At 40.1% G+C, this 21016-nt stretch overlaps 1 protein-coding gene across 2 annotated transcripts in view; it reads left to right on the top strand.

The window, feature by feature from the left end:
- LOC119721442 (carboxyl-terminal PDZ ligand of neuronal nitric oxide synthase protein-like) overlaps window positions 1–21016 on the top strand; it is an 82237-nt gene that overhangs the window by 5739 nt on the left and 55482 nt on the right. For both annotated transcript variants that reach the window (XR_005270193.1, XM_038191521.1), the window contains exon 2: window positions 2670–2904. Coding sequence is in view for 1 of the 2 variants with exons in the window: in XM_038191521.1 (XP_038047449.1) it covers window positions 2797–2904 (108 nt within the window). In the remaining variant the exon portion in view is untranslated. The remainder of the gene's footprint in view (window positions 1–2669; window positions 2905–21016) is intronic.

Genomic DNA, 21016 nt, shown 5'->3' with positions numbered 1-21016 from the left:
AACGGCAACACCGTACCAATAGGTGCTGTGTACCACAGAACTTTTCTCTTTAATGGGAACTTTCACGTTTATTCACCTTCTCTGGAAGTGTACTGTGAAAAAGATTCCTTTAAAGTTCACAAATTGAGTGTGCACAAAAACTTAGGCCTAATGGTTTTTGTGATTTTGTGAAGTGTTTCAGACCAATAAAATAAAAGAAAAGAATGATTCTGGGGTCGGGAGGATGTGGAAATTTTTTTTTTGGGGGGGGGGGGAAAGGTGGATATTGAGCCTGTTGACTTACTTATAAATTGAAAAGTCAGTGTGCCGCCCTCTGTTGGCAGACATCCACGAGTCATTTGTCAATTTGTCATCAGCAAGAGGACATGTATTTGTACATGTACATTGTACATGTACATGGACATGCATCCCTATAGACAATTCCATCTCGTAGGCCTACATGTATGAGACATTCCGAGATTGTTTTCAAGCCTGTTTAGAAAGTAGTAAAATAATAAAGAATCCTCGGGCACACTGAAAGAGCAGTACCACTACTCGGCTTAAAATTTACCTTTCGGTATTAGGCCTACCAGGTATTGCTAAAAATGTAACGTGTCGTATGGGACGCAAACAATTCCCAGTTTTGAACAAGTTTGGGTAAAAACTCTGCGAGTTGATCAGTGAGTAAATTCTTGTAACCAACTTGAAAGGATTGTAAAACATCTTAACAAGGGTCAGATATTAGGAATTTTAGATCTCTTAAAAAATAGGCCGATTTGTTTTTTATTGAATAGGAAAAAGTTGACAAAATTAAGGACAATGTGTTGTACAGGACAGGCAAAATGTACAGTACCGGTACCAGACGTCTCTGAATAATGTTTTATACAAATTGTATAAAGAGGTCATTCATGTCATTTGTACTGAAACAGTGCTCTAATCAGTCATTTCATTTTCAGTCACAATGTCTGTGGTTGATAACCTCAAAATCATTGCACGGCTTCTCGAAAAAATGATCCAACTTTGTATTCATTTACTTTTATGTTTAAATGATTTGATTTGTACCTAACTTCGTAAAGCTTTCAATATTCTGTTAGGGCCTACGTGTACGATGTATTTTAAAATTTTATAAGCAAGAATTGCACTGTGTACCTTGAAATTTTGAAATATTTTTGTTAAACATAAACAGACACTGGTCACCCATTGTTCAGTCAAATAAAAACCATGTCAATCTCAGAGCTGTGTGAGCGTGCAGCAGTGTCTACATATTGATTTCAACAAGATTCCGATCTCATTCCGTATTAAGAATCCAATTGCAAATCACCGACAGAAAATGCTCACTGAACCCCCCTCTGAAACTGTCGGTTTGAAATGTGCTCGCACACCGACGCTGCAGGCTATTGCCACGGCACAGACCACGAACGAATCCATAATTCAATACTTCAATGGCCTGCGGGATGCGCACTGAATGTTGTGTGGGCTGTACTATACGCACGTCACTTCACTTGATCCTTTAGTCAGTGGGAGTACATGTATGGTGCGAATACTTACCGGTACTGCTGTTCACAGCTGAAGGTGCTGCATTTGCAAATTGACATTCACCAGAAAAGCTAGCAGACCTGACAACTATTTACTGACCATATGTACAGGGTAAGTAAAAAAAACAAAACTCAAATGTCGGGACTATTGTTTTAGTGAAGTTCTTCATGTTGCACTTTCAAGATCTACATGTAGGATAGGCCTATATACAAGTATACGAAAACCCAATTCATAAGCTTGAACTTGTAATTTTAAATGAATTGTTCTGTATATAATTGCTGGGCACCTCTGGAAAACAGTGTACCACTGAGAGGTTCCCCAGGGTAAATAATAAATAAATAAATAAATAAATACATAAATAAGCTTCCTTTTAGTACAAGAATCATTCAAATCACTCATGTACCTTTCAAGTTACAGAAATTGAAACGCAACCACCATTTTACAGTTCTGTCCACAGATCACAAAAAAGGTGTGCGTTTTTTTTCAGCAGAACGAAAACAATTCACACACATCCCTATGCGATTTGTTTTCGTTTTGCTTAAAGAACACAAGTACCTTTTTGTGATCCGTGGACAGAACTGTAAAATGGTGGTTGTGTTTAAAATTCTGTAACTTGAAACTTACATGAGTGATCTAAAAATCATTCTGGTACTAAAAAAAAGCATTGGGCTTTCATATCCTAGATTTTGAAAGTGCTACATGTACGTGCAGAACTTCACTAAAGCAACGGTCCTGACATTTGGGTTTTCGTCTTTTTTGACTCGCTCTGTACGGTACACAAGAAGAATGTCTTCATGTACTTTCAGCCTTTTGCTACATGTGTAATCAATGGAGTCAGACCATACAGCTCACAAAAAGTTTTTGTGAAGAGTTCTATTTTACTTCAAATGTGTGCTTCAAAAATTCGGATTTGGCACCAGGAAATGCTCCGGGCACACAGCTTTAAACACACTGCGGAAAGTGTGAACATCAAATTTATAAGGCTGTGACTTCAGATAGGACTTTCAATGGAATTTATGGATGGCAACTGAACTTACAATGTACACTATACCGGTAATGTAAGTGAAACAGTTACAATGCAGTGACAACGTAAACATCCACACACGCACACAACAGTGATTGATTGAAACCTGTGTGCTGCTTTTAACCCCTAGCCCACCTCCCACGGTCCCCTGAGGAAGCTTCACACCCAGTCAGCCAACACCGTTTCATGGTCAAGGCCGCGGCGGTGGATTGATCAGACTCTGGGACTGAGAGCCGTGCGAGAGAAGCGCTGCCGAGATGCCCTCCAAGAAGAACAAGTACAACTTGGTGGAGGATGCTTACGACACTCGCATCCCACTGCACAGTGAGGAGGCATTTCAACATGGGATTGGATTCTCAGCCAAGGTAAGGCTAGGGACACAAGAAAAAAAAATAACAATAAATAAAAAAAAGGAAAAAAAAGAGCCTTTTAGCAAATCCTCCGGAATCCTTCAAGAATCCAGTTTGGAGGTTTGGAAGGATTTTGCAGGATTTCAAAGAAACCGTGGGAATTTGTTTTCTCACAAGCCTGCAGCACTGATTTTGTGTTCATGTATGTGGGTCATTCCATGAAGTTGGGTACACAATCAATGCATCAGTGACAGTGGTCCAGTGAAAACAAAGTGCTGTTATTTTTTTTTTTGACAAATTAATCACATTTTTTATCGCTCCCGATTTATTGAGGATGAATGGGCGAACAAGAAAAATTTTTTTTTTGGGACCTCCAATTGGTCGAAACCCAAACTACGTCACCAAAATATCATGGTATCCATGTTTATTTTAAGAATATTTTGTGACATGAAACATACTCGGTCTTCAATGTACGATTCTGTGTTCCCAAGAGTATATTTTAAATAATGTTTTGCAAATAAAGTTGAACCAATAGACCGTTTACGATTCCCTGATTGTTATTTATTCCATGCGTCTTGCATTTCTGAAGTATCGATCACGGAAGTCTCAGCGCCCATCGTAACATTTCGTGTCAGCAATGTTGCGAGGTGAAACCGAAATTTACCGACATATTGTAAAATGTCAGAGTCATTTAGAAGACCCAAATAACGATTTCCACGAGAAACAGTAGCATTCCATTCGTATCCAACCAGAAATCATGAAAAAAACTACACGATTTTTAAAAAACAACCGTGGTTACTCACTGGTAGTTGACTTCGCATCCACTAAAAAACGTGACGACGTGATAATTAAATGCGATCGCGCGTGCGCCCTCTATAGATTTTCTGGATGAACGTCTTGCGATCAAAGTACCCGGATGCAACCCTTGCTTTGTTGCAAGAAGAAACCCGCGTGCTTTCGGCAACTTTTCCATCGTGGGTGCCAATAGTTTTGGTGTCATTTTTTTACGGTGTGATGTCAGTTACGAGGTATACCACATTCGGGGAGGACAAACAAGGGTTAGATTACAGATTTATCAACACGGTGCCTGGTAATCCCGAAGAACTACTCCCTGTGTATGCTGAAACATGAATAACATCTCAAACAATTGTTGCAGTATAGTTGACACGCTAAAACCTGCACTTCAGCTACGGAATGGATACGAAACAAAATGGTAACCGCGTGACGACGTGATATTCCATTTCCGTGATTTGGCATAAAACATGTTCATGCACGGTCAAACGGCCTCCAAATTACTAGATATGCCACCTGAAGTACAAGTAGACATCGATGATTAAGATGGTTGTACTTAAGTTTACTTACGATCCGGAAGAAAAGTGAAATTTTCCGTTCATTTCGGAGAGCTCCCCTCGCGATCTTGAACACGTTAAATTTCCGATCGTGTTTAATGTTTGAACGACGCGATTTCTTCTACATGCCCAGCGTACATTCGATGGTCCCCGTATCCCGAGTGCGATTCCGTTACCGAGCGCGCGCGATGCATCGATTATGATAATGAGTAGACTGGATCACGTTTGTAAACACATGTGCATTTCAAACGATAATAGGGAGTCGGGAACTAGCGCAGCTTTTATGGCGGGTACCAGTTCAAGCTGGTTCCCGATTCCCTTTTACAGTTCAAAATGCACATGTATGTGTTTACAAACGTGACTCATTATCATAATCGTGCATCGCGCGCGCTCGGTAACGGAATCGCACACGGGATACGGGGACCATTGAATGTACACTGGGCATGTAGAAGAAATCGCGTCGTTCAAACATTAAACACGATCGGAAATTTAACGTGTTCAAGATCGCGAGGGGAGCTCTCCGAAATGAACGGAAAATTTCACTTTTCTTCCGGATCGTAAGTAAACTTAAGTACAACCATCTTAATTATCGATGTCTACTTGTACTTCAGGTGGCATATCTAGTAATTTGGAGGCCGTTTTGAAGGTGAAATCTGATGTTTTTTGTTGGAAAATGTTGGTTTGGGACAGTGACAGGATGATGTTGTCCAGGTCGCGGTATTAGCTTGGACCCCACTATCGCCAGACCATGTCCAAAATGTTAAAAAAGGCGATAAGTTGGGTCCAAGTTACTCGGACTAGAAGAGGCTAAGCTTTCACAAATGACGCTAAATATGTGTCCCGAAACCCTAACTGAAATTGCACATCGTAATGGAAATATCACGACGTGGTTTCCATGCGACGGTGTGGTACGATTTTGTGTTTTGGCCTGTGCTTTTGCCTGCGTTGGATGGTCAACGTCTGATCTATTAAAAATGGGGTCCTTTTCATTTATCTGTTTGAAGGGGGTTCGAAAGTTGGTGATTTTTACTGAAGTTAGTCTAAAATAAGAGGGGAAGTGTCAACATTGATTGGTCACAGGCCAGGATACCGCCAGACCATTCCATTCTCATAATGGGGGTGGAGCATCATGTGATTTTCTTTTTCTGGTTTGAATTAAGATATTTCAACATTTTTTTCAAACAAAAGAAACAAAACACATAAGAATGAATAGTACAAAACTAAAAAAAAATCTTCCCCTAAGAAATAAATTCATAATTTGCATTGATTTAGGCTTCAGCATGTTCAGTAAATTCATCCATTTGGGAATGGTTAATCCAAGGAACAATGCATCCAACAACACTGTTATGTAATGGGTACTAGAGGGTGTGAATGGAGTGGGGAAGGGGAGGGTAGAGTGGGGAGGGGGGGTTGGGGTAGGGGAGGGTAGGGACGGGATACGGGAAGGATGGGGACGGCAAAATGGTTTAGGCATCACATCTTGAGATGTAATCAGAACGTTCGATAATTTGGCATCCATGTTACGTGTGAAACCCAACCCTGTCCAATAATGGGAGTCTCGAAGCTAAACTCTCTCACATCTTTAGCGGATGTTTCAAATTTGTTCATTTTTAATTAATATACCGGTAAATGAAGTTTTACTCATTTTTTTATCAAGTTTAAAGTTTATTACCTGATTAAGACTGAATTGTTTGTGATGGACTTATGATGGACTTGCAGGGACTTGTGATGGACTCGACTACAACACTGTTATGTAATGGGTACTAGAAGGGTGGGAATGGAGTGGGGGGGTGGGGTGGGGTAGGGGAGGGTAGGGACGGGATACAGGAAGGATGGGGACCGCAAAATAGTTTAGGCATCACATCTTGAGATGTAATCGGAACTTTCGATAATTTGGCATCCATGTTACATGTGAAACCCAACACTGTCCAATATGTTATGGGTACTAGAAGGGTGGGAATGGAGTGGGGGAGGGTGGGGTGGGGTAGGGGAGGGTAGGGACAGGATACGGGAAGGATGGGGACGGCAAAATGGTTTAGGCATCACATCTTGAGATGTAATCAGAACGTTCAATAATTTGGCATCCATGTTACATGTGAAACCCAACCCTGTCCAATATGGGAGTCTCAAAGCTAAACACACTCACATCTTCAGCTGATGTTTCAAATTTGTTCATTTTTAACTAATATAAATGAAGTTTTACTCATTTTTTATCAAGTTTAAAGCTTATTACCTTATAATCCATATATCAGTTTCACGTGTAACAGGACACCAATATTTTGGTGTCATTGTTACATGTGAAACCACAAAATTATTTTGCATGGATACTGTCTTGTGTAAAAGAAATGGTAACATGGCAAAATAAGTTGAACGTGTGGGTTTGCTTCCTTGTGTTTTACACGTTTGGTGTAGACAAACATTTTTGGAACAGACAATACAAGAAAAAATATGTATGAAGGGCCAAATTTATATAATTTGCCCATTTCATGTGAGTGAACAACAGCTGATTTCAATAATCTCATAACGATTAGCCAAAAAATGTATGAATTTAATTAATGTACTTATCAAGCCCTTTTAAATACATTCTATACTTGGAGCATATCAATTCTATAAAATAACAATGGGAAAGGTGATTCCTCATGTTTGGTGTCCATGTTACATGTGAAACTTGCTTTGCATCTGTTAATAAACAACACTGTTAAAAATAAAACGTTTGACAAGATGTCTCAAAATGGTTTATTATTTTAGACACTACATATATGTCAGCACCTAAAAAAGTTATTTTAGTGCTCTTCACATTATTTTGAAAAACTCACCCTCATGTCACACATTCTGTACCCAACTTTGTGGAATTACCCATGTACATTGTACCATGGAGGAAGATGATTGTACATGTCAGGTTTGTATATTGTACGTGTACATGTTCAGTGCACAATATATGTTCGTGAAGGGGAAAACTCAATATATTGAATTATACTTGCATGAATATCCACTTATTGCCTCTTTAAGGACTAATTATTTGCGTGTACTATTGCACGGCACTCTGTACTCTATGTAATAGACCGTGGCAAATGCCACACTCTATCACATACCGAGTACATCAGATTCGCTGATTAATGTACATGTAGGCAAGACCTCGCCTCTTGACCTACCGTACATAGATTTTGACCAATCAGCGGCGCTTTCTATATCGGGTCTTCGGTCATTCACCCGTTGCGCATCATAGACAATCCATGGATAAAACAAAAATGTGTCACGCGCTCTGTATCATGTTATGCGATATCGCGCCTGACTGTTTTTGTGTATTACAAAACACTGCATTTGAATTGACCAATCAAACCAATTTAGTCCTGATTTAGGAATGAAATGACGTCACGATTTAGTAAAGTGGACTCCGATTGTATATATCTGCATGTCGAGACATACATGTATCAGACAGTTACACAGGACTTGGCTCTGTGGATAGCGGGTGATACTCAGACTACCGTAGGTACTCTGTAGTCTTGGTCCAAGACTGGATTTGATGTTTTATTCCCCTATAGTCTCGTGATAAATGCGTTAAACTTGTCATAGCAGTGGATGTTTCTAGTATCAACAAGATGAATCAAATCCAGTACTGGCAATACCGGTATTGGCAGCGTTACCCAGGAAATCCCAAGCATACCCCATGCACACGCACGCATTTTGTATGATACAGCACGCGTGAAGTACAAATTCATGGGTAACGCTGCCAAAATTGCGAAGACTGGACTTGATTCGTCTTGTTAGTTAGTGACCTTGCTGGTGCTTGTAACAGAAAGGCTGTATCTAAGGGAAATACAAACAAATAGGGTCTTGAACTGAAGACTAGGCACTCTGCTGGAGATGTAACAATTTGTACCCCTCACTGGTGTAATCCTGGGCAGGAGGAAGTCTGTTTGAGTAAAGTCCCTTGCTCAAGGACTCGCACTAAATTTCAACAAGGTACAAATGTACATGGATACCGGTAGATCAACCATCGGTACCGGTACATACTCTTGTTGTTTTAAACTTTTATTCAATGCAAGGTTCAGCAGTGGGATACAAAAACATCACTTGGAAAAGTGTTGTCCTTGAATGTTGTCGGCCACAGAAAAGCAAAATGCTCAGTGGATTGTTTTCACACAAAACATCCTCATTGAAATTGTCATTAAAAAAAAATTGTACACTGCGACTGTAAATAAATAGGGGCTACCTGTACATTTTTGGAGAACGCAGAAAAAAAAAGAAAAAAACCCCAGAGATTTCAACCGAAACATTCTGTCGTTGAGAAGTGGGATCAATTTCACAATCGTAAAATGTCCATACACTTTTCTTATTTCAAGAAAACCTGCCAGTTTTGTTGATTTTTGCTGGTCTCAGAGGCCAGCCCTACATGTATCTTCTTTCTACAGGCTCTACAAAGGTTTGTATCTGACAGAGTGTCACAATGTGACTAAGATATGCTCAAACCTCACCTTGGCCTGAAGAGTTTGACTCAGATGATGTACACATGTACATGTATGTACAAGGTTTGTAGAGACCCTTTAGACACATTGGTCTGTGACCAGTATCAGATGTAGGCTTGCCTAGTAATGTTGTGCAAACCTGACCTGAAACGGAAACCGACCTGACCCACACCGACTTTGGTCTGGATCGGGTCAGTTTTTCCATTATTTCAGTCCGGTTGGTTTCGGTTGCATGTTGGCGATTTTTGGGCCGGTCGGGTCGGTTAAGCCGTCTTGTGAAAAACCCGAAATAAACCGAACTCAACCGAAAACAAATAAAAAAATTAAACGGTTTGGAAATTCATGTGCGCTACCGGGTATTTTTCAGAGTCACTGTGTCCGGTACTGCGCGGGTACTCCTGCGTCAACCCACAGCGCATAGTGTAGTTTGCGGTCTATCACTCAGTCTTTGACATGTATACATTGTAGGCCCACTGGTCAGTACATGTACATATTTGTAGGTCACTTTAGGGGTATTCATTAGGATTCCATATGTTAATGTGAGTCGTTACTATCTATGACAATTTTTAAAAGGAGCTGACGCAACGAGCAATGGTAGAACATTCCCACCTGTCTATAGATAGCCTACATGTACATGTACGTATCTTTCCATATGTACGTGTACATGTACCTCCATGCAAGAGAACTTTACATTTACCCCAAGACATAGAAAACCAGCAGGTCCGTCACTAGCTGTTCTGATCAGACCAGTGTCTGGCCATTAAGAGGATCACTTACGCTAACACTCCAGGAGATCTCTAGCCAAGATCCTGATCCCCTGGCCGCAGGGCATGGGCTAATACTCAAGAATACAGGCAGACCATCCCCCACCCCCTCCATCCACTCCAACTCCGTACTGCCAAAATGCTCCACTGTCATACGGTACTATCATGGAGGAATACAAACAAAAAATCATATCTTATTTACTGAGAGGCAGTGTGATCTTGGGAGGCTTTCAGGAGATTGCGATCTCCACTTGTAATATGCTCATCGTGAAATGCACACCCTTCTGCACTTTCCAAAGAGAAAGTTGGGGGACTCAACAGTCTGAACTCAAGGTACAAACTGGGCATTTGACCGTCGAAAATGGAAATCTGTCCAAAAGCTTCTGCCTGGAGAAAAAGGACAAATTGGGACTGATCAAGTTTGCCACTGAAGGAAACATGTTGTACATGTAATCATCAAAAGGAGGGATGTCTTCATTCCTTGATGGACTGCAGTAATTTGATGCTCATTTTTGTTTATCATTATGTTTACAATGTTTCTGATTGTTTTATGACAATTTCATGCACACATATTAGTCAGAACATGTACCTGTAGACAGGCATGCAACTTTTCCTCGGATCAGCTGATTTCCTCTTTTTTTACTTCCCATGTGTGCCATTGAAAATAGAAAAACACTGTACGAAGTCTTAGAAAGATTTGAATTTCCTCTTTTTTTGTGACTTCCCAGTTGCATGCCTGTGTAGAGTCGACCTGTGATTTTTTTCCAATCCAAGCCATCCTCAAATTTTGGAAAAACAAACAAGTGCAGAGTCATCAAGAAACTTAATGTCGCCTTGGCCATAACGTTATTTATGATTAACTGAGTTTGATCGGGAAACTTCACTCTCACGTGTATATTTGTACAAAGCTTGTCTTTTCATGCTTTCTGGCAAACTTACGCTCAAACGTTCGTTGCCACGGATGGTTGTCTACTCACAAAAAGGAGCCCACGAAAAGTATACAGACAGGTGAATTGAAGGAATTTCTTTTGTTCAGCCTTGCAGCACCCTTGGATATCATTGCAAGTCATTCTTCACAGCCAAAAAGTTGATTTATTGTTGGGATTAATAAATGACTTACACATGTAAGGTGTACATGTATGTACTACGGTAGTTTTCCCAAGGGCGGGCGTTGGTACCAGGGGAAGCCTACAGTACAAAATACAAACTTGTGTATTGTGCGCATACAATGCATAAAAATGAAAGCATTTGCAATTTTAAGCAGCATGCAAGTACAGTATGTACATGTATGACACTGCAACAGAAAAATTTCAGCATAGTTTGTAACTAGTACATGATATGTACATGTACATGTACCGGTTACAACTATACACTATTATCAAATTAGGTTTTGCCCTTCACCAACGTTTAAACACTGTATACTCAGTGAGTTACCTCCCGAGTGAAAGTTGGAAAAAATCACTCGGGTGGGACTCAAACCCACGACCTGCTTTCTAGTGCAGATGTCTTACCACTCGACCACCGAGCTAACGGGATCAGTTGGTTAGTTCGAATCTGATGTACTGTACATAGCAGCGGGTACCGCATAAACTATTATAAGGTGGAATTTTGCGTTGGGTGATATAAATCAAATTAGGTTTTGCCCTTTGATTTATATCACCCCGACGCAAAATTCCATCTTATTATACACTATTTTGTGCATGTTACAGAGTACCGGTATACTGTACATTTCTAGTAAGTACATTGTACGGTGTACATGTACACCTTCTCATTAGGTACTTTGCAAATTGTGTTTTCCAAAGAGGGCTTTGAATCTAAATCGTTCACTCCCAAATCCTCACCGCTAATCATACACTAATCATCACTAAGCTGTCTTTATTAGGAAAGCACTCAAAGGCTGTCGATCCGCTGTCACCATGTACAGGTACAATGTACCTTCATACAATGCACATGAAGATCTCAAGATTATCTTTTGTGATCTAGTCATCCTCTTATGACCCTGTCGCCTGCTGCATACTTCGCCTTGAACAATCCCTGGATCCAGGCCCTTCAATATTCCAGGCTACAAATTGTCCTGGCCACACAATTGCATGTTTTCATTCAAGGAAGACCTCTTGAAGATGTCACAGAGGAGGCCCCTCGAGCTAGGAAGCCCAGGAGTTTCTTAATCTTCTAAAGTGCCCCTCCAGTGGCATTCAGTGTGCGCCAACGGGTCTTTATTATGGCAAGTTCGGTGACAATATAAGAAACAGAATGCAATTGTGAAACCTGACGTTCCACACACAAAAAAAACGCTATGCATGTACGGTACCGGTACATAGCTTTGCACTTGAGATATCCTTGCTAAATTACAAATATAAAACTATGGCAGCCAATTGACCAATCAACAGCTTACATTGTATGTATATTAGGCCGAATTTCTGCTCACAATTTCTAAAGTTGACTCTGATTGGCTGGTGCGCAGGGTTGCATACAAAATGGCAATGCTCACATGTACAGTTTTAAAAAGTTTTCCTTTTTTTTTTACCAACAAAGCCAAACAAGTGGGTGCCATAAGGCAAAAACAGTTGTACATCATTTTTAGCCATAATATGTGCGTTTTTTTCCCCTCCCCAAAACAGTTTCTCCTCTCCAACCTTTTGGTATCCTTTAAATTTGTTTTGGACCTACCGGAACAAAGCCAAATAAATATGAGAACCTGATAAATGGAAATAAATTGGGTGCCCTATGCCGCTACCGGGTACTTAAACAAGGCAAAATTTGTTTATAGTGGAACGGGGTGCGCTGTAGTATTTCCTACAACCAAACATTCTTTTCTAAAGTGATACGTAAAGACCTTGTACACACACGTGTTCACTAGAAACTAACTGATCAACCTGAAAATCTAACGGTGACAACCATTGATCATTCTGACCAGCAGTTAGACTTAAATTACAAATAACCCGTTGATGTACATGTATAAGCCATATTACTTTACAAATTTTCTTTTTCCCCCAAAAAATTGTTTTCCTTTTTTTTTCGACCAACAAAGCCAAACAAGTTGGTGCCTTAAGGCAGAATCATTGAGCACATTGTATAATTTTATTTCAATAGCCACAATATGTGCGTTCAACTCCCTCTCCCCCCCCCCCCCCAAAAAAAAAACCACAAAAAAAACCCACAACCAAACCCGACCCGTACAAGTGTGGAGTGTGGAGTTTTGTGAAGTTCTGTTTTACACGCATGAGCACTCGCACTTGTGAATCAATTGGTTTATTATCCCAGTCGTATTCTTTCTAATTCACAAAGTGTTTACCACACCGTTACATTGCTTTTGACCTGTGTTATTCAGAAGGTGCTGCACTGTACTGCTCGCGAGATGAAGAATCTCAGAGGGAAGACTGAACGTGAAGATATAAGTTGGGGCAGTGCACACAAAAACAAAGGAGCATTATTTTTTGGATCTGTGGTGTACGGTACATGTACATCTGCAGCCAGTGTATCACTATCATATGGAATGAGTTACGTTTTTAGAAATGGGGCCATTCGCTATGCCCTTTGAATTACCAGAAACTAACTCTTTCGGAATGCAACGATTGGATTCAGATGTAGAGGAACCCATGCAGGGACAGCAGACTTCAGAGGCTGTTCAGAACAGTAGTGATCAATCTGAAAATGTAACGGTGACATCCATCATTGTGTCCATTGATCATTCTGACCAGCAGTTAGATTCTGACCCGCGGACACTAGAGTTGGGAAGCCCAGAGGTCGGGGAAAGCTCAAGTCTACCGTACCCTGTTGAAAACACTGAACAACCAGGTTCTCTTGTCGACCCTGATGTATTGCACGGGCTTCTGTCCAAATCACCCAATTCAGCTGACCAAGGAAGCAGTGATAATGACAGCTCTGGTGTTGCCATCACTTCCGTGACAGAGACTCATCAGGAGGAAGCAGCAAATGGATCTCCTGGGTGTGACAGATCTTGAAGACCCTCATCTCGCTAGTTTGCAAGATGTGATGGCTGACTATTCAACAGAACACAGTGCAATAAGAAGGTTCTTATTAAAGTTCTGCATTATTTTAGGAAGGAGGAAAAGAAGAAACTGATCGTTAGCCCTTTCCACTGCGCATCTGGTAACTGACAAGTGCCTCTCTCCAGTGCCATGTTGGAGAAAAGTTGCAGCTGTGACTGGTCAAACACTAGATCTTCCCCGAGGATGGAACAAGCAAGACTTTTACCGGTACAGGCACCACCCCTTGCAACGATTCAGGATGGATCATCATCGGAAGAGGATGCATTACTGGGGCCCTCAAAATGACAGAGATGGAAGTGACCAATGCTTCTTGCTGAGTTCTGACAGTTATTGTCATTTTGATAAAAAAATTGTCTGTGATTGTGAGATACACTGTATAATTTACAAGATTGAAATGGCTCTAGAAAACTGTGATGTAGAAACAGTTTACACACTGTAGGCCTACATATACATTGTACTTTATGCAAGCTTTTTGCTCGTACAAGAGGGCCAGCCTAGTGTTTTCTTGGTATCAACATGTCACTGACTGATCCACTGACTTGCTGACTGATGAGTGACTGTCACATAGCTGGGCAGTGATATCTTATACAATGAAGATTGTATGTAATTAACCCTAACCTCCCTAATGCTACCGTACAAAGTATGGTAGCTACCATACAAAGTATTAAAAGTACTTTACCACATCAGTGGGCACAGCACTTGTGGTTTTACACTTTAATAAGTCACTTGCTATTCCAAAAATATGAACTGTTACAACAGCATTTCTTTGTCTTTGTTCATCCAGTTACATTGTACTTGTGACTGGCTTTATGAAAGAATTCGTGAAAGGATTTGTAATGGACTTGAATACAACACTACATGTACCTGACATTAATTCAGTCGGGGAAAATGTATATATACTCTTGTAATGCCATTGTTACGGCCCGATACGGCCCAATAGACATGAAAAGACTTCCAGTGAATAGCCATCTACACGTATACTGAATCAATTTACCAAAATAATTTAGAATTTTGAAGCGGCTGACGGGCGGTGAATCTGCCTCCCCCTTGTAGCGGGCGAGGTGAAGCCTTGTTATTTAAAAGTGCCTCAACAGAGGATTGTTTTCATGAACTGGGCTATTATCGCAATAATGAATTGTCATTCAGATGGTTCCCAGTACTTAAGTTGGGTTGTGCGCATGACTTCAGAGAAACCCATTCCTTTACCAAAATTATATTTTAATGATATTTGATTCAATATTGAGGTACTGATATTTTATCGCACACCGGTACATGTACTGAACATGTACCGATACGTAACAGTATGCTAAATGAACAGTTTTTAATAATACATGCACATGTTATTTCAAAGCCATCAATGACACTACATTCAACATCTCCTTACTTAAAGGGAAAATACAACATTTGCAAACATCAAAAAATAAAACTACCAAATCATTTTGAAATACCTTGCTGGACTGTTAGTGAATGACAGTGTAAAGCATCCTGTAAAATCATGGCACCTGGTATACTGTCATTTTCAAGAAAAGTGGTATTTTTGTATCAAATATTTCCAACGCAGATCGGCCGATCAGCGTTGGAAAAAACTGGCTTTCAAATACTGGCCCCAATTGACCATCGCACTTGTTTGCAATGGATTACAAACCTATGAACGGGTACGAGCCAGCTAGACTGGTTCCCTGACCTTACAATTCCCAAATGTATGTTAACTGATCTGTTTCTTCTTATATGGAGTCAGGGAACCAGACTACAGGAAAATGATTGTTTTTCTTGGTTTTTATAGCATTTTCGAACCCAAAACCTCAATAAAGTCAGTGTAAAGTTCTATATTTGCTATATATTTCCAACCTCCCAATTCCATCCATTTCTGAAAATTACAGCAAAAGCAAATGATGTATATTCCCTTTAAAGGAAGGACATGTAATGAAGTGTAACAATGGTGCAGTTTTGAGGTGGCACTATGTATAACAGGCTGGATAGAAACATGTATTAAACATTAAAACAGGTTTGTGTAATTTTCCTGTGAGCAAGAGGAACACTAATAATATACAAATATAACATGTACACGTACATTGTAACTGGTGCATTTGGAATTTTCGTTTCTAAAGTACTTAAGTTTGTTCGATATCCATTTTCTTCAATCTGAAATTTTTATGGGAAAATATATATTGCGATATTCGTTATTATCGTGGTGGCTTCATTTCTTTTATTTAAAAAAAAATGTGTAAAAAAGTAAAATCCTGGTCAAGTAAACATTTACTTGAATTCCAAGTAGTGATCTTTCCTATATTTGGCAAAGTAGAGAAAACGTAATCATCAGAGAGCCTGATTTGCAGCTTGGATTAAGCCATGAACCCTATCAAATTTACACCTAAAATATTCTTGAAGACTTCCATAACTTAAATGAGCTAAGGTTTTCAAAACGTTTTATCTTAGAAAAACGTGCCATGGATTGTCTCACAACTCCAACAAATATTGACTGCAGTTTTATAGAGTGTAGGCCTATGTGTCACATGTATCGCAACTTGACCTCAAAAACATGTGAGAAAATGATAATTACATGTACAATGTATGTAATACATTTGTACAACACGTTTTGGCACCTGCACACACAAAACCCCCAAATGCAAAAAAAGGGGAATTCCCACTCTGGCTGTTTGGATAAACACTTCATGGCCACACCACTGGAGTCATGACTCATTCATATGATTAAAGGGAATTTTATACAACATTTGCAAACATCAAAAAAAATAAACTACCAAGGTTTAAAGAAATACCTTAGTAGGATTATTCTAGGATATTGGTAACGACAGTCTAAAGCATCCTGTAAAATTATGGCACCTGGTGTCAAGTCATTTTCAAGACAATGGTATTTTGTATACATTTCCAACCATTTGCCAACGGTGGTCGGCCGACCACCTTTGGAAAAACCTAACTATTTGTTAACTGCTGCTTCAAATTTACAGTTTTTTCCAGTCCAAATTTTGTTTGCTATTGGTTACATGTTCATGACTGGTGCACGCCAGCCAGACTGGTTCCCTTACCTTACAATTTTCCGACATCTATAAATTGATCCATTTTATCTTTAGTGGAGTCAGGGAACCAGACTACTCAAACAGTTTTGTTTTCTTGGTTTTTCAAGCACTTTCGAACACAACATTTAAACAATACATGTACCTGTACATGTAATTGATAATAACCCCTCTAAGTAGTAAGAGTTCATTTCTGAAAATTACAGCAAAAGCCAATGATGTACATTCCCTTTAAAGGGAATATACAACATTTGCAAACATCGAAAAATAAAACTACCAAGTTTTTGCGAAATACCTTAATAGGATGTTGGTAAATGACAGTTTAAAGCATCCTGTAAAATTATGGCACCTGGTATACTGTCATTTTCAAGAAAAGTGGTATTTTTGTATCAATTTTCCAACGCTGATCGGCCGATCAGCGTTGGAAACATCTGGCTTTTTTTTCAAATACTGGACCCAATTGACCATTGCACTTGTTTTCAATCGATTACAAACCTATGAACGGGTATGAGCCAGCTAGACTGGTTCCCTGACCTTACAATTCCCCAATGTATGTAAACTGCTCTGTTTCTTCTTATATGGAGTCAGGGAACCAGACAACAGGAAAATGATCGTTTTTCTTGGTTTTTATAGCATTTTCGAACCCAAAACCTCCAAAAAGTCAGTGTAACTATATTTGCTTTATATTTCCAACCCCCCAATTCCATCCATTTCTGAAAATTACAGCAAAAGCAAATGATGTATATTCCCTTTAAAGGGAACATGAAATAAAATGTTGACTGCATTTTTTTTGCTTAAATCAATAAAGGATGATGTTCTTAACAATAGTTTGTGTATGGCGGTGTTTATTTTCTGGGATAGGCCTAAATGGTGGAAAATAACTCTGCCCCACAAAGGGAAGCTTCATTAACATAAAACTTCGCGAGGGGTATGACGCAAATCAAGGGAGAGACTTGCCGCGCTGCGGGGGCACCGGCATTGCGGCGTGCATCATAACACATGTATACATTGCGGCACTAAAAGTATTGCGAAATACCGTATGGAAATTCCCAAGGTCTCTTACCAAGCACAGTCACCAACATGACTACATGTATACTGGGGCACGCTGCAACATATTCCATGTACTGTGGAACTGTTGAATTGTTTTTGTGTGTTTACTTTGACTGCATTTATGTACATGTACACACATGTACCGGTACGTACTGTTAGGTTTGCTGTCCATTATTCATCAGATTTGGAAATGAATTAATGCCAAAAAAGACCTTAATCAGGGACGATAGTTGCTACACACAGGACTGTGATGTATTCCTGAGTTCAGTGGACTTTCATCTTGATTATAGAGTTCATCATGACACCAGTGTACATGTACGTGGTAGCTGTGCTTGCATGTATATTAATAATTATTATATTCAGCCTACTGTGCAAGAACATGTACATGTCCCGTTTCGGACAAAAAGCAATGCTCTATAAACGACATCCTGAGCATGAACATCAGGGTAGTCAAATACCGTTACATGCACTGGTACATGTAACTCCACAGGACGCTGAAATGTGCATGACTGTTGATGAGCCTACGATCTTTCCCCAAGAAAATAGCCTAGCAGCTGATCAAACTGTGGATGAGATCAAAATATGCGTTGATGACACTAATTCAAGCCACCGCACTGAGGCAGATGTGATCCAGCAAGCTATACCATTTACCTTGCCAGAAGATACCGGTACATGTATCGAAGATTCGAATGAAGACAGTCCTGCAAGTGCTCAAGGAGAAAATCTGGCTGTAGACCCCAAGAATAAAGAACACGAATCCACCCCCTGCCATCCTACTGATGACACCGGCAGTGATAGATACAGGTTTGGAGAAGCCACGCAGGACCAGCAGTCATTGGAGGTTTTTGATGATCAGTCTGAAGACCATACCATGACAGCCACTGGTCTTCCTGATGAGGAGCCAGTATTACCGCAACATCCTGACAAGACAAGTTTGAAGAGGGCAGCTGAAAGTTCATCTCACTCAATCCCCCCTCCAGCCTTTCTTGTCGATCGACAAGAGTTTGAACTGCTCCTGCCTGATTTTCCAAATTTGGATGAAGACAGTCCTTCAGTCGCTCAAGGGAAAAATCTGGCTGTAGACCCCAAGAGTAAAGAACACGAATGCATCCCCTGCCATCCTACTGATGACACCGGCAATGCTAACTACAAGTTTAGGGAAGTCATGCAGAACCAGCAGTCATTGGAGGCTTTTGATGATCCATCTGAAGACCATACCATGACAGCCAATGGTCTTCCTGATGAGGAGCCATTATCACCACAACATCGTGACAAGACAAGTTTGAAGAGAGCAGCTGGAAGTCCATCTCCCTCAATCCCCCCTCCAGCCTTTCTTGTCGATCTACATGTAGAAGAAATTGAACTGCTCAGGCTGCCTAATTTTCCAAATTCTGTTCAAAAGGAACATAGTACTCATGATGATATCTTGAAAATGCAAGATAACCTGGATGATGTGCAGGAAGCCCCCTCTGAACAAGTTGCCATAGTTTCCCTTGAAGAGACTGATGGAGAGGAGGAGGCACCAAAGACAGATGGAGAAGAAGAGATCCGGCTTTCTTCTTCTGGAACAGACAATGATTTTGATCTTGGAGAGCCTGTTATGCCTAGTCAGTTACACGTAATTGTCCCTACATGTAACTGCATCAGTGGATACAGTGCAACAGCACCAGAGGATATGGGCAATTCCACGGTAAGTTTTGTTACATTATTAGGCACATTGAAACGCATGAAAGAATCTCACAACTCAATGCATTGGTTTCAACTGTCAGACTTGTTTATTTGAACACATACCGGTACTATAACATATAGTTCATATTATGCAACTTTTCCTTAGATTCGCTTATTTCCTCGATTTTACTTCTCATGTACAGTATGCCAATGTTACAAACTGAAAAATGATACACATGTACTAGATAAAAAAATTTGTGTGGCCCCTCGTTTTTTTCTAAAGTCCCAGTTGCATGTCTATAATTACATACCGGTAGTTTGTTTGAACACATGTACATATGTACCAAGTGTGAATAGAAACTGGGCTTGATGCCAAAGTCTCCTCATCCAAAGTCTCCTCATACTGGACATGCATTGATAATTAAAGTAATATTTGCTGTTAACTACATTAGAAGGGTATTAAAGGAAATCTCATTTCCGATTTTGGCCACATACCCTACATGTACGTGTAAATGGTGGTAACTTTTGTTATGGTACAGCTTACATTACAGTTTGTTTGCCCAACTTTGGTATATAAGTTTAAACATTTAAGAAACAAATAATCAATCAAAAAACTCTTTTGGCATAGCTTATGAGCTGTTATTCTCTTTCTTACCCACAAAAACTCACAATAGCACAGACTGTTTGCATTTTGCATCTATACAAAGTGTCAAATTAATGTAAAACCCCTGATTTTATGCAACATTCCGGTACCGGTACATTGTACATGTACATGCATCGGTACCAGTTGTTTGACAAAAATACACTGAACCAAATTTCACATTCAAATGAAAGGTCTTGTTGTCCCCTTTATTTTACACATTTGGGGCTATGGTGCCTATTTTATTTTTTTTTTTATATTTGATAAACTTTCCATTTCTTTTCAGCCATGTCCACATTCCCACGGAATTACCCATGATATGAATAGTGGTGGTGACAGCTGTGATGTCAAAAAAGCCTTCGCACAGCAGGCCTCCATTACCAGGTCTCAGGAAGAGGCAGATGAGCATGCATCAAAGGTAGATGGAGGATTTGATAATCATCACTCATCTTCTGGATTAGACATTGATTTTGATCTTGAAGAGCCTCTCCTGCCTACATGTACTCTGTCTGCCGATGGAGAAGTGGATAATCAACATTCGTCTTCAGAATCAGACAACCATTTTTATTTCGAAGAGCCTCTGCGGTAGCTTCTGCTTAGTCCATCAGATGTCCTTGACTGTGTCAGTGGACACAGCGCAAAACATGTTGCACCGGGTGATCCAAATATCGGTGATGAGAGCTGGGATTCTAAGATAGCCTTCTCACAACAGGCTACGGTACCTTCATTAGTTCGCAGGAAGATTCTGATGAGCATGCAGCAAAGGCAGATGGTGGATTTGATAATCATCACTCCTCTTCAGGATCTAGTCCGAAGAGAAGAGAAGAAAGAGCTGCCTAGTTTGTCAGATTCCCCTGACTGTGTCAAGGGACACAGCATTCCATGTAAGAACCAAGATTTCTTGTACAGTCCTAATTTCTTGAAGAGCCTGTCTCTACTGGGTATGTGTCTGCCAGATGCCAATGACTGTGTCGGTGGACAAAATGATTTCAATACTCGCCAGGATATCATATGGTAGAGGCATCCAGCCAACAAGCCACTGCTTCTCAGGAAGGTAGTCGATGGATTATGTATTGTTCTTTATGCAGCATCGAAATACGTTTAAATGTATACTGTATCAAAAAAAAAAAGAAAAAAAGAAAAAA

Source organism: Patiria miniata, unplaced genomic scaffold, assembly GCF_015706575.1.
Source record: "Patiria miniata isolate m_02_andy unplaced genomic scaffold, ASM1570657v1 HiC_scaffold_13, whole genome shotgun sequence".
NCBI lineage: Eukaryota > Metazoa > Echinodermata > Asteroidea > Valvatida > Asterinidae > Patiria > Patiria miniata.
The sequence above is the reverse complement of the archived record's forward strand: the minus strand, read 5'-3'. Positions and strand labels throughout refer to the sequence as shown.